General features: G+C 41.9%; 1 protein-coding gene across 1 annotated transcript in view; it reads right to left on the reverse strand.

Moving 5' to 3' along the window:
• The window catches only part of LOC306737699 (alpha-1,6-mannosylglycoprotein 6-beta-N-acetylglucosaminyltransferase B-like), a gene marked incomplete at both ends in the record, with an annotated part of 101,478 nt that overhangs the window by 5,609 nt on the left and 81,437 nt on the right, over nt 1–14,432 (reverse strand). Inside the window, 5 exons of the mRNA XM_079219460.1 lie at nt 1,897–2,013; nt 2,540–2,686; nt 2,895–3,053; nt 6,845–6,975; nt 8,480–8,613. Of these exons, the coding sequence (XP_079075586.1) occupies nt 1,897–2,013; nt 2,540–2,686; nt 2,895–3,053; nt 6,845–6,975; nt 8,480–8,613 (688 nt within the window). The remainder of the gene's footprint in view (nt 1–1,896; nt 2,014–2,539; nt 2,687–2,894; nt 3,054–6,844; nt 6,976–8,479; nt 8,614–14,432) is intronic.

A 14,432-nucleotide genomic window follows, 5' to 3' on the forward strand; every position in this document is an offset into this window, starting at 1 on the left:
TGCAGCATAGCGTGTTGAACCATATGGCCAAACATTGTGCAAAGATCTTCAACTAACAACCGGATGGAGGGAGAAAGACTGAAGGTCAGAAAGGAGGAAAACATGAAGGAAAGGGAATAATGAAACAGAGAGAGAGAGAGAGAGAGAGAGAGAGAGAGAGAGAGAGAACCCAATGAATGAGATGAAGAAAGGATTTATTGGTACATGAGGACTTGTCAGCGAGCCAGAGATTGCTTTGTCCTGCATGACTGAACACAAGCCTCTACCACACACACACACTGTTGAGTGTGTGTCTTGAAGTCAACGGCTGTAATGTGTGGGTAAGGCTCTGTGTGCTGATATGCCTGATCTGTGCAACTTCAGTGTTTCTACAAATGTGGTTATTATGAATGCAAGGAGAATAATATAATTTGACTGTGTGTGTTTGCTGAGGCATCGCGCCTCCAGTGAAGGGTGAAGGAGTCCATCCGTCTGACTGTGCAGGCGGAGACGGAGCAGTCGGCCAAGGCTGCTGAGCTGTATCTCATCTGACAGCACAGATGAGATGTGAGCATGCACACATCACCTTCCCTCTAATCTCCATGTACACTTCCTCTAATCTGCTAAAAGGCACAGACTAGTCCGGAGCATTTTACCAGATCATGCACACTCACCACTCAATCATGCATACGGCTCATGATCCCTCAGTGCCTTTTCACGCTGTTGAAATTGTCGGAGCATTACTGAGGATTTTTTCTAAATACAATATGAAACCAGAAAGGTGCACTCAGTAAAGTGCAGATCTCCGCCAGGTGTGTCTGCTACGACCACAGCTGCAATGTTTGATTGAATGAACACAACCAAAAATCATCTGTCTCGAGACCTCGAGAGGTCTTTGAACGTGCAGCTATATCTGTTATATCCACAATGCTAAGCAGTTTGCTGCAGACTAATGCGAGATGCACACGTACCACTCAATCACTCGCGTGTGACCCATCTCATGATCCATGCCAAAGCCATATGTCCTTTAGGTTTTGTGTTTGTAATGACACAAGGCCCTTTTTTTCCAGTATCGATGCATGGACACTCTGCCTGAGACGATGCTTTCTCTAAACATTCAAAGCCATGTGCAGAATAGTGTTGATTTCAGGCTCCCGATGCACCTGGAATCTTAACTTTTCGAAACATACAATTGAGACCATTGTCTCCCCATTTGTCGTGCTTTCCAGGAAGGTGTAATCTCCCTGGTTGACTCCTTAATTAACCTCTCTCCCACACATGGCAGTTCCAACCAGGCTCATATTCTCTTTCAGCCCACATCTCCTGCGTGGAAAGGTTTAGCCCTCTACAGTATTATACTGCAACCTACACACTGGCATAGTCTGGAAAGTGCCACTGTGGCAAAGCTACAGTGCAGTTTGTCAAGTTTAATAAAACGCTCACAGCGCCGACAAGAGGTCCAGTGCTTTATTGTAACTTCATCACAGCTCCCTGATAGTAAAGGCAAACAAACACTAGAGAACAGAACAAGGACATCTACAAATCTAACCTCACCCAGTAAAATAATAGAGTGGTTTATAATCTGATGTTGCAAAATGTTATTGTTTTTTAAATATTTATCTCGAACTGATTCTCATTAGAGAACTGATTGATACGATCCCAGCTTGCCGCCAGTAATCATATTCAAATGAATCAGGAGGATTTCATGAGGTGTTAGCGCAGAACATCTCTTCACATCTATGATGCAGATGACTGATTTTACTTCAGGAGAAGCTGAATGGATAGAAAAGGCATTTCAGTTTCAATTTAAAGTCAATGCCTTACAGCTTCGCTGCCATCAGAGCAAATTGAAAGCCCCGCCGCGCACCGTACACGCCTCATTTTCTATCCTTACAGAGAACAGCGGGCTGAGAGTACCTTGGTCCTCATGATTTCCCTGATGGCAGAGTCGAACTCCAGGGAGTTGTTGTAGTCCACCGTCATGACGTGAGGTTTGCCGATGTACTGCTCTGCATACGGGTGCTGGGAGGACACCTAGAGAAAACACACGCAGGGCTAGTTAGAGCTCTGTGTCTTAAAAGGCTAATTGTGGGGAGTTGGATCAACTCATTTATTCCTTTTACAAACAGTAATGATAACGTCTTTTAATTTTGGGTATGGAATTGTATTAAATGCCAGTTTAATTTTACGTAATATAAGTAAAAGTCAAAATATCTTATGTTTTTGATGCATTTAGAGCAAAGAGTACATCAACTATTTGTAGCGTATTTTGTATATAATTGCCTCAGGGCTATAAAGCATGCAATGGGCCAGAAAATAATATTGCAAGAATTTCTCCAAAGTTCTGTGTATTTTCATTAATGAGCTGTAGCAGGAACGCCATGTTCCAGCCTCTTAATAGGCGCAAGCATGTGCTGTCCACAGTGTGTGCCAGTTCTTTTTTAAAGATCTACAGATGAATAAAGTTACTGGGCAACTTGGCTGGTAAAGGTAACAGCAGTGGGCAACATTTTCTCATCAGTGACTAATGGCGGGGGAGTAATGGACATAGTGAGCTTACCTCTCTAGAAGTGGGTTTGCCCCTGAAAAACTCATGATTCAGTGAGCTGTGAGGCGGGTGGAACTTGGGTTGCAGGAAGATGCAGCCATTGGCTATTGCTTCCAGAGGGGCGGGGCCTTCGTAGGGGAAACCGAAGCCAATGAAGAGCTAGAAGAACAAGCAGGAATGTTATTTTGTAATCATGATAATGAGCTTTAAAATGGCATTACGATCATATCGTAATGTGTTGTTGAGTGTGTAAACATTACATACAACATTTCTGGATAAACTTGAGCGTACTGTAAAAGACAGAACTGATGCGGACACCAGCAGTGAGAATATAAGTGTGTAGGGAATGTTTCCTTCGCTTTCTTGCCTTGGCCTTGCGCAGCAGTTGCTGCAGCTCGTGCTGGGGCAGCAGGCCGTGGTTCTTCACGAAGGCCGGGACCTCCGGAGGTCTCTGGGTCTCATAGTACACTGTGCCGTGGACCTCCATGTACCTGTGGAGAATCTGTAGGAAACCTTCCTTACCCTGCTGGAAGAGGAGGGGGGGAAACAGATGGGCTGGTGAGATTGAGGGCGGATGGTCAAGGGAGGAAGGTGTCTGGAAAAGAGAGGGGCATCGGCAGATAGAGGCATATGATTGTGTGTTTGTTACGGCTATGATATTTGCTAGCTGTCTGTGTGCGTAGCTTTCAGACTTTGTTTGTACAGTACAGTGTATCCATGATTGTCGAAAAAAACAACAACTAAGATGGCATTCATGTGAATGCATCTTTACGAAAAAAAGAAGAAAAAAAATCACCTTTTATACATTAACATAACTAGCAGGAAAACACCCAAAAGCCTAATTTTCCTCCCTTTTCACTTGGAAAACAACAGATCTGGGAAATCTCAGCCGGTTAAACCCCGCCCGCCAAACTCATTGTTTTGTTGTTCTTATTGACATTTTTCTGTTTCTTCTTCTGTTTCTGTCAGTCGTGAACAAATACTACATGATTCCAAAGTCCTGCGCTGTGCTTTGAGACGACGATCAAATCTCTTTTTTTTGTGCTGCAAAATGCTCTGACAACCAACATAATCCGAAAGAAAACGTTGGCATTACTGTGTGTGTGGATGTGGCTTACGCAACGTTTTAGGCATGTTTGTATTTAGACGTCCTTGTTCCATCTACTGAGGGTGTGTGTTTCTGTATGACAGGTCCAACCAGAAAACAAGTCCTAGTGATATAGACTTCAGAGAGAGAAAAAGAGAAACTGACAGCTGCAGGGGCTGTGAATGATACATTCTCACATAAATGAAAATAACTTCTGTCTTATCTAGACTCTCTACTACTGCTACTACTACTCTCACTTCTCACTGTTTTTTAAAAGACACCTTTGGACACATTGGATACACTTCGGATGGTTGGACCCTGCTTATTATATTACCTCATGAGAGTCTTCCTTGCACATGCTTGACCCTGAATATCTGAATATAATCTGTGAAATCGACAGGCTATTAAAAAGTTGAAAAAATAAAATGTCATTGAACTGACAGGGATCAGCAGATAGGTATCTCCTTTGAAAAATGATTGTGCTAGAGCCTGTGTGGGTGTGAGAAGTGCAATACAGGCAGTACTTGCACTTACTCATCGCTCTGCATTCATCTCTGCTTATTTTTCCACAACGGAGTAGAAAGTCAAGGTTGAGCATGATGATTGGGAGAGCAAAAAACAAGCAGCCAATCCGTTAACAAACCAAACTGAATCATGCAAATGGAGCGTAACCCCGGGCCAGAGTATTGACTCGGCTGCCTGGTGTTGAGCAGCTCACTGCATCCCCGTACTCCAGTGTGGCCCCCCGCAGCCGTAATTGGAGGCTGTAGCGATCGATAGCTTCCTCTGTGAGGATTTTCTCAGCCAATTAGGAGATTAGCTCAAGCGCTAAGTGCAGCAGACAACATGAATTAGCAAAAGGAGATTCCATAACCTGCAGTTGCAGGTATCTCTCTCTCTGTGTGTGTGTGTCCAAGCTAACTCTCTTGACTTGCATTGGATTAGGTCTAATAAGTATGTTCTGCTGTGCTGGTTTTTATCCCTCACTTAATGTCCTGTAATGTAATGTAATAAATACAAAAAAATGAACATGTTGAGTTTAATTTACACGAAAGGGTACGGTGATAAAAAGGAAGCTTTTTCGTAAACATGTTGATGCTTTTTTGTTGGCGGAACGTAGGTGGTGGCAGACTAATTGAACACAATAATGATATGCTGGCCAGCAAGTTTTGTTGACTTTTTTTTATAATGGCTAAAGAAAATACAAGTTTATCTCAATATGTACAGTCTCTCAATCTCCACTATCCACAGTTGGGCTCATTATTTGTGACGTCAACCAGTGTAGCATGAAAGCAGTGTGGAATTAGCAAGGTAGCTAGCTAACTAGCCAGCCGTCAAATTAGTAAAAATGTAACAACTTAATGCTTCATCCACAGACTCTTGTCTCAGTGTAGGAAAGGCACATAGCTCACGCCAGATGAGTGACAACTGTGTTTGAGACATTTTTAGTCACCGGTGTTGCATGAAAGCATGGTGGAGCTAGCAAGCTAAATAAGTAGCCAGCCTTCCGTGGGTTATCTTGCTGATTCCAACATGCTTTCATGCTACACTGGTTCCAGAAAATAAGTCCACAGACTTCTCTCAATCTCAATAAGGATTTGGCCTGCTGAAGTGCAGCAGCCGTGACAGAGGGTGAGGTTAGCATAAGACTAAGCTAAACTATTAGCAACATTTTCTCTACATCTCTGAAACGTTTCGTAGATATTGCCGTTCCCTAGAGCCTCGGATCAGAGTTTACCATCTCAAATGTAGCAATATTTATTCAACCACCCAACAACAACTCTGAGGTGATTTGTGTTTGCCGAGAGTCTTTCCTTTGTGTTGCCTCCATGTAATCATGAAGTCAGCTCTAAAAGGTTTTGATGAGCCTCACCCTCTTTTCTGTTGATACACTTGTCAAGCTTTCCTTCCTCACATGTCAAGTATGTTGTTTACAAAGAAAGCGGTGGCAGACCGACGACACAATATTCTTGTGAATTTAGGGAACAATGGGTCCTTGATTTCAGACTGAGGAAGACAAAAGCAAGCTTCTCATTTGTAGTCGCTGAAACCCAAAATGCTGATACAATAAGCTATAAATAAGGTGGGAGCCACTTGAGAAGACCAGCATCATTAGTGCTGCATTGCGCACATTTCCCAAGGTATGCTCTCAGTTATAAGAACATGTAATCGTTTCATCCTTCAAATGACTCTCTGGTCTGACTAATACTCAACTTCTAACAAGTAAAGGGGATAAAACGTAAAACTACATCAAACTCGAAGAATGATGGCTGACCCTGTGGATGCTGCGGTGCATCTCGAGTGCACTTGCTTCTCAAAAATCCAACCCTTAATATGACGGTTTGTATAAGTGCTTGTGTGTGTTCCTTGACATGGTAACAGCTCAGGTTGACTTATGCTGTTTTACATATGTGTAGGCCGTGAGATGGCCTGAAGAGTCATGTGTGGTGAACGTAGCACGCTCTTACCTGAAGCTAATGATGAGCATCCAGACGGATTCCCCACAAAAGAAAGAAAGAGAAATGAAAAGGAAATCAGTCATGTATTTACATAAAGAATACCACAATGGGGAAAACAAAGAAGAGCGAGCAGAAACAAACATGTTGTGCCTTTTCACCAGGCTTTTGTAGATTATGTTATTATTGTCCTTTTTTAACATCCCCCCTCCCTCCCATCTCGCTTCTGTGCTCATCTCTTTCACACGCCACAGCTATGGAGAAATCCAGATAATTGTACAGTCACACAGTGGAAAGTGCCGCAAATAACATCTTTCTAATAATTTTTACAATGGAGGCACAACTGTGCCGCTCTACAATATGCAGAGGAACAAACAGGCAGCTTTTGAGAGGGAAATTGCCTGCAAATTAAAGCTGTACAATTGTATGTATTGAGCTACATGAGGCTGAGCTGTAATGGTGCAAAGCAATGGGGGGTGTGCAAAATGCTGTTATTGGATTGTTCCCTGCAATAAAATGTGGGGGATATTGTGTGTGTGTGAGCTAGGGTATGTGGGTATTTGTGAGATGTGGCAGAACGTGTGCATGGCTGTACTTGCACATGATTATATATGCATACATGGCATTCATTGTTGCCCACAGATATGTACAGTGTACGCTTGTCTGTGCTTTTGCTGTGTATATATACACTGTTTATGTATATTCTTTGTGGCCCTCCAGGAAATTCCTTGACTTTGCATGTGGAAACATTGAACAGTGATTTGTTGCCTGTACCTTCCACATGCTGGCCTCTTTCCCGTACACCACAGCCATGTTGTTGACTTTGTTCTGCTGGATGCTCCTCTTCTCCGTCTCATTCAGCTCCTCCGAAACGAAGCCCATGAATGAGTTGTCTGGTGTGTGAGCTGGATGTGTGTGTGTGTGTGTGTGTGTGTGTGCGTGTGACAGAGAGTAGTAAGGTAAAGCAGAGTAGTAGTAAAGCGAGAGAGAGAACAAACCAGGAAGAGAGAAAGACAGTTTTGTTGTTAGAAGGAGACAGTGAAGAAAGACCGAATAAGAGCACAACATCCTTGTTTGCGTCAGTCCACTGGCAAAGTCGGTAGGATTATCGACCCCCTAAGTATTATTAATAGTGATTGTCATAAAGCCAGCTGCTGTTGGCTATGTGAGGCGGAGATGGTTTTGGCAGTACTAAGGTGTACTGAAATGGTTTTTAAAGTACAGACTTTAACTTTACATTATCAGAACCAAGTACATTCATGACTTTCCAGCTTTTTATTGCAACCTCACAGTCGATGCTAATTTTCATTTTTTGCCATGTGCATTCTCATAAAATGAATGAAAGTAATGAATGATGGCTCCTGCTGCCCCCTCATGTAGTGAGTATGGAGCTGTTAATAACGGTTGAGTCAGCCGTAGTAGATTAGGACAGTGTGAAACATTAGCATCTGCATTGTGCCACGTATTGATGTTATGATGATCCCACTGTTGAGAGCCAGCTACAGCTGAGATAGCGTGACTTTCTGCAGCAGTGAATGTGAGAGCAGAAGAGAGTTAGGTTGTCAGTGTTTCAGTCAGGAGCAGCGAGGAAGCAGACAACAATGAGGGCTTTGAAAACAGCAGATCAGACATATTGTGTAGCATGGATCAGAAAGAGGAAAGCAAACGTGATGAAGAACAGATACAGCTTGAAGCCGCGCTGTTGCTGAAAATAGCTGCATTAGACACATTTTATCCAAATTAATGTGAACAAGCAGCCAGACCTGTCAAAGAAAGTGAAAACACTGTCAAGACTGGTGACAGATCCGTGTGTTGGGTGACAGTTTTAACTTTCATGTTTTGTTGAGGTAGTAAGTACAAATGCTTCGGTTTTATAGAAAAGATAGGTATGACAGCAAATGAAGGCAATTTCTGGTAAAAAAAAAAAAAAAAAAAAGTATTTCGGGTTCTATTCCAAGAAGGAACTTGAAATCTCTAAGATTGAACTTGAAAAACTTTTTTGGGTGTCAAGGAACCATATGGCTTCACTTTGGAAGGTTGGATCAACCTCATCATAACACATATGCCACCTTTAAACAGCAGTAAGGTGAGCAGTATGAACAATATATTAATTATATTAGTGTTAATTTATGTTTATAAAAGAACAAAGAAAGAAAATAAAAGAAAGAACACTACTTTAGGCACAACCAAACTCTGACAGCTGCTGGCGTTTGTTCTTGCAAATTTACAACTTCAATAAGAGTTTTTTTTCTCATGTGTTTTAATATGCCAATGTAGATATGAAAGTACAAAATAATGTGTAAACACAATACTAGCAATACTGTAACACAACCATTTCTACACTGTGTAGTGTATTACAGAGGATGAAAAACCAATGAAATCCACTTGTCCATGAAGTTTTGTTCTTACGGAACATGGTCATGTACTGCCTGGCGTTGAGGTTCCAGTAGCCCCAGTTGGTCCGGTAGCCGTGCAGCGTTGCGTACTCCTCGTGATTGTAAGCTGGCTCCGTCCCAAACGTGTCAATCACCCGGATATGACATCTGTAAAGACACAGCACAACCACTTAGAAACATGATGTTCCTAATTGTCTCCCATGGACAATTTATTTTTCATGTGCGTATTTAAATGTAAACAGTGTTATCTTGTATCCAACACCTGTTTATACATCATTACGTGTATAAATGTTGGCAAACTAAGAATAATCTTTATCGCAATCTCATTTTCCATGAAGTTGGTTAATGTCCTGCAATAATTAAAATGAGTCATATACATTGGTGCAGCTGAGACATTTAGAAATCTTGAATCTGCATTAGATCATCAGCATTTCTTAACCTGAGCCCTGCCTGACTTGCAGGATATGCATGGAAGGTTGTACTGACTAAAGTACACTTTAGGTTTACACAGAATGTGAGAACAAACTGAATGCATGGCGCAACGCAAATCTTTCTTTCTTTCAAGTAAATGTGGCGAACTGGTTTGAACGCAGATACACAAACATCTTGGGCGTCTGTCTTTGTGAGGGCACACACACACACACACACACACACACACACACACACACACACACACACACACACACACACACACACACACACACAAGCGTGCAATGCCCTTGTCTGTAACAGTGAGTGTCTTCAATCCGACAGTCTGTTAGCTCAGGGAGATTAACAGGAGCTGAAGGTGGCAGAGTCCACTTTCTCAGCTCTGAGGCTTTTCCTTGGCAGATAACTGTGTGTGTGTGTGTGTGTGTGTGTGTGTGTGTGTGTCTGTAGAGGTAAGTGTGTGTGTGTGTCTGTAGAGGTAAGTGTGAAAGACAGAGATAGTCCAGTGAAATTCTTCATTAAAAAAAGTCCCATAATTGTTTCCTGGCACACCACTGGCCCTGCAGTTAAACAGGAGGTATCCATTTTCACATCCTAACTTTCCTATATATATATATATATATATATATATATATATATATATAAAGTGTGTACTTTGCGATATTTGCTTTAGCTACTGTTCAAAAGTCGCAACCACCTCCTTACTCAAATAATGTCTTGTTGTTATCAGTTTTATGGTCTGTTGTAGCAGCTCACACATGATGTATTAATACATTCTTGTATTACTGGCTTCAATAGAACATCGTCATATTCTGTACATCAAAGCAAGTTATTCTCTTGAACAAGCAATATCATTTTACAAGATCAAAATCTCTTCCTTCCACTTTCAATATTCACCATTTCACAGCATTTAGCTTTGCATTTGCAGGGATCTGCTGCCCGGGCATCAACTTGGGAGATTCTTTATACATTGTATTGTGTAAATAATATTGCTCTGCAGTCTTGGAGAATCTTGTTTGACACTTCCAAGATATTTCTGAGCCAAACCAATAAATTGATAGTGATAAATAGCCTATAATCACGTTCTTATCTGTTAGAGAGTAAAACAAAAAAGGCACTTATCTGCTCAGTCTTGTTTTGAGGCATAAGATTCTGCAGAAAATGTTGTGTCTATTTTTTGAAAGGGTCACAGAAAGCTGACAATGAATTATTAACAATGAGCTCCAACCTGCGCTATCAAATATCGTCAGCTCAGAAACGGTGCAAATGTTTCTGTCCACAGAAAAAGAGGTCCCCAAAGGAAGGGAAAACAAAAAGAAGTGGAAGAAGAGGGGATAAGCGGAGAAGTAGCTGAGCTGCATATCTATCGGGGATCAGAGTATGGGGCTAATCTGGGTTAAACGGCTGCTCAGCAAGGCTGAACAGTCCTCCGGGGTGAAGGGAATATGACAGCGTGGTGTGCTGGCACCCGCAGTAGAGATTCAGCTTTAACTTTAGGGGAGTAAGACAAAACCGAGATTTGACTGGTAAAAATCAGATACTTCAATTTCAGTTTTTATTCTTTCTTCTCCACCTTGCCCAATGAGCAATTAGCCTTTTCAGATAACCATGCCCGTCAGCGGAGCATTCATTCAACCCGCATGGTCCACATCTGTACGCCGCACCCGCCACAGAGGCAGTGCGAGCTGCAAAGTCATGGTTTCTTCCTGCCAGTTTACTGTCGTCAATCTAGAAGCTTCCTTCTCCATCTCTGTGTCTCTCTTTCTCTTGTTTGCTGAACTGTTGAGGGAAAAGCAGTCGCAGCCCCGAGAGAGATCGGCACACAGACTTTTGGGACACAAAAGGTCACCGTTATCTTTTCTTTTCTTTTCCTGGTGACACGGATGATTTTTATTTTGTTTGGTTATTAATATATTGACGTTACCGGTCACTCCCTTGCACATCCCTTCATACTTCATATTTAAATACACTTGTCACGGTAACATTACACTTTCACATTACACTTGTTTAAAGTACTGTTATATGTCTGTCTGTGTACTTTATTTAAATGTTATATTCTATTGTAAATGTAACATGTTCCTATTTCTTGCACTGTATTTCTTGTCTAATGTTATGCACCACCCACCAAGACAAATTCCATTGGCAATAAAAGGTTCTTATTCTGATAAAGAAAAAAATCCCCAAACTTCACCATATGTTTATTGAATGTATTACCATTGCATGTACTACAAATGTGCGATTACCAAGAGCGTCGTCTAATAACAATCTAATATGTGGTATTTATATGTATCAATCCGAAAATATCCTAATAAATGCACTGTCGACGTAGAAATGTCAAGTGTTCTTTAATTAAAAACTGAATAGTTTATAAATGGTATATGGTACTTTAAGGGTACTTTCAAAAGCCATGGTCCGTTTGGCTGGTCCGAATCAAAGGGAAAACAATACTTTTGGTTTGTTTTATATTTAGTCCGGTTTCACAGTGCACAAATTAATGCAACCTATTACAAAAATATAATTCACTGAAGGGCTGTGCTGTGGAGCGAATTAATCTTTTTCATTTCGAGGGCTGCCACTTCTATGCAGGGACTTAAAAAAGAAAATGCCATCTTTTGTTTTTGCTTTGACTCTGCCCTGATCTTTTGTGTGCTCAAATCCCCTCTCCTCCTGTTTTTCTTGAAGGACTATAAACACCACTGTTTGTGTCTCTCATAGAGCGCTGTTCAAAGACAGGTTGAATAGACATGTGGAGAAATAAGTTAAAAATAAAGAAACAATACAAATGCTTACCTTGTGCTACAGACCGTTTTACATTTTTCATGTTAAGCTCTGTACCTTTTATCTTAGTGACTCTTTTCTTTCAAAGTGCAATGATGTGTGCAATACTCCATCTTCCATTTATTCTCCATTATCGAGCAGATGCTGCGGCTTACGCACCACGCTACACCCAGTAGTCTAAGACTTTGTCAGGTAGAACTACTTGAGCATGCTGAACACAAACCGGAGCCATGGAGGGTCACTGTTCGTTAAGGAAAACCTTGAATGATATGGACAACGCTTTAAAGAAGCCCAAGAACATACAAGAGAATATATCTGTATAATAATGATGTCCGAGAAGCTGTTATAGTGTTGTCCAGAGGCCTAAAGGCCGTAACCCTGATTTACAGTGTTCTATTATAGTATTTGTTCCATAGTATGTGTTGAGAAACATGTCAAGTTGAACTTTGACTAAGAAAATCGAATCAGTTATTCTTTGATTCCAAGCGTAGGAAAGCATAACACGGTCGTGCAAGCAATTGCAATTGTTATCTCGAGGTTGATTTTATATATTTTTTAAACTGTTATCTCGAGATAACAACGCAATCAACTCCTCACATCGTGCAAACACAAGGTTGTTTCCTCTTATTACTTATTCTGCTGATCAGAGATAAAGAGTACCGTGCCAGCCTCCGTTGACGACTGTGGTCGAGCCAACATTAGGTTATAACACTAATTTAAATCCCGGTAACTGCTTGGTTTTATCATCATCATAATTATCAGAACAGCGCTTTCATCGCAGACCGCCGCATTTTGTTTTTCTTTATGTCCGTCTCATCTTAGGATTGCCTTTGTGGGAATTTCTCAAAAGTTGGCACAACAGTCACGGTCACTGCAACCTCACAAACCACATGTTTGGCTTGAATTGATATGCTAATTACATCAATTACTCATTGACATTTTGAAACTTGACTGGTTGGCGAAGGCATACGACCACAAGGTTGTGATTCTATTGACATTTGGCTTGTCGGTAAAGCAGCAGACAAGTATTGTTGCATGGGGCAGCAAACAGGAAACCCGAGACATCAGTCACTGTGCTGTGGAGGATCTCACCTTGAAGAAGTACTCTTATTAAGTTAAAGCGAGATACAAACTTTACCATAATCGCAACAAACAACCAGCTACTGAGACCCAATGACACCTGACCTTTCGCCTAAAGCTGGCTGTGTGCACTCTCGTGTGGTCTTTCAAGCCTTCCCTTGGATATCTTCTCTGATCAGCCTTTATCAGAGCAGTAAATTCAACCTGCAGAGGAAATCAATACACTCGTCAGGTTATCAGATGAGTGGGTGTGATTTAAGACTATCTTCTATCGGTTTTCAGCATCTTATACGTGCAGCGATACACCCTCGGCTGCACGCAATCAAGCAAACACACCAAACACACCGAAAACAGGACCGCATTGTGTTGTCCGGGCATTATAAATGATTGTGGATATCGGTGGGAACGTAAAACAAAAGTAATTAAAGGGAGCTGAAGGGCCCCGAAGCTCAGAGCACTTGATTAATAATGCCTTTCAGCCCACAGGGCTCAACGAGAGAGAAAGAGGGTAAGAGAGAGAGAGAGGCGAATTAGTATGTCATTGACCTGTCCTTAACCTCTGGGGGAAGTGGAATTATTGGGTTAAGATAAATGGATGAAGAGAATAAGTAAATACCAGAAAGGGCAGATTAAAAAGAGAGTGTAGTTTTCTTGCTTTACAGTGGATAAATACAAATTATTGGTCTATGTGACATGTCGTACATCTGACTATAAATTTGAGGGAATTCAGTCCTGACCAAAGAAGTGACTATCCCAGGCGGGCATTCCTTCCTCATGTAATTGAAAACAGCAAAGATGGATGTTCCTCGTTCGAATCCGTATCGCCACAAACATTCAGGTATTTCCCTCGGCGTGAGCTCTTCTGCGCGAACAAAAGGGCGCCTCTTACGAACACTAAAAGTCACGTTCTGTTAGGGAAAGCAGAAATCAAGACTCCGCACCGTAATGACTGAGCGATAGGACTGCTGACCTCAGCAAGCAATTAGGTGCAGACCGCAGGCTGACTGGCACCTAGTCGGGGGGAATTGTGTGAGTGTGTGTGTGTGTGAGTGTGTGTGTGTGTGTGAGAGACAAATCACGAGAAAGACAAAGACAGCAAAACAGGTTGTGTGCTGGGAGACATAGCACCCCAGCCCACCCGTAATGCTTTTTCCTCTCTCTCATAATTGGATTTTAAAAATACATACGTGGAGCGTCCCTTTATACGTGGTGCCTGGTTGACTCTATACACCTTCCATTTCTGTTTTTTCTTTCTTCTTTTTTTCCTTGGTATCTCTCTCTCTCTCTGTTCTCTCGTTTCTCCATTGTTGCCGTCTCTTTACACACTTTCTCTGTTTTATCTCTTCCTCTCTGTCTCTCTTTCATTTGGCCTCCCACTCACACAGGCCCTGTCCTCCTTTTATCTTTCAACCGTTATTTCCTTGCGCTAGTTGCAAGAACAAGGGAAAGCAAAATGTCAATTGATGCCACCACATACGGTGAGGTAGACAGAGATGCCAATTTATTGGACCGGGAGAGATGCGAGGCGGACAGAGGGGGGTGCCTGCAAGCTGTTTTCAAGGCGCTGGAGAGGACAAGGCTGGACTTTCAATCTTGTGTATTATGTTCTGAGGAAACAACATGGAAGACCTCTGAAGATAACACAAGCTTGTATCGCTGTGTCCTGCAGGGTTGTGTAG

This window comes from Taurulus bubalis (genome assembly GCF_910589615.1).
Source record: "Taurulus bubalis genome assembly, chromosome: 6".
NCBI classification, from domain to species: domain Eukaryota; kingdom Metazoa; phylum Chordata; class Actinopteri; order Perciformes; family Cottidae; genus Taurulus; species Taurulus bubalis.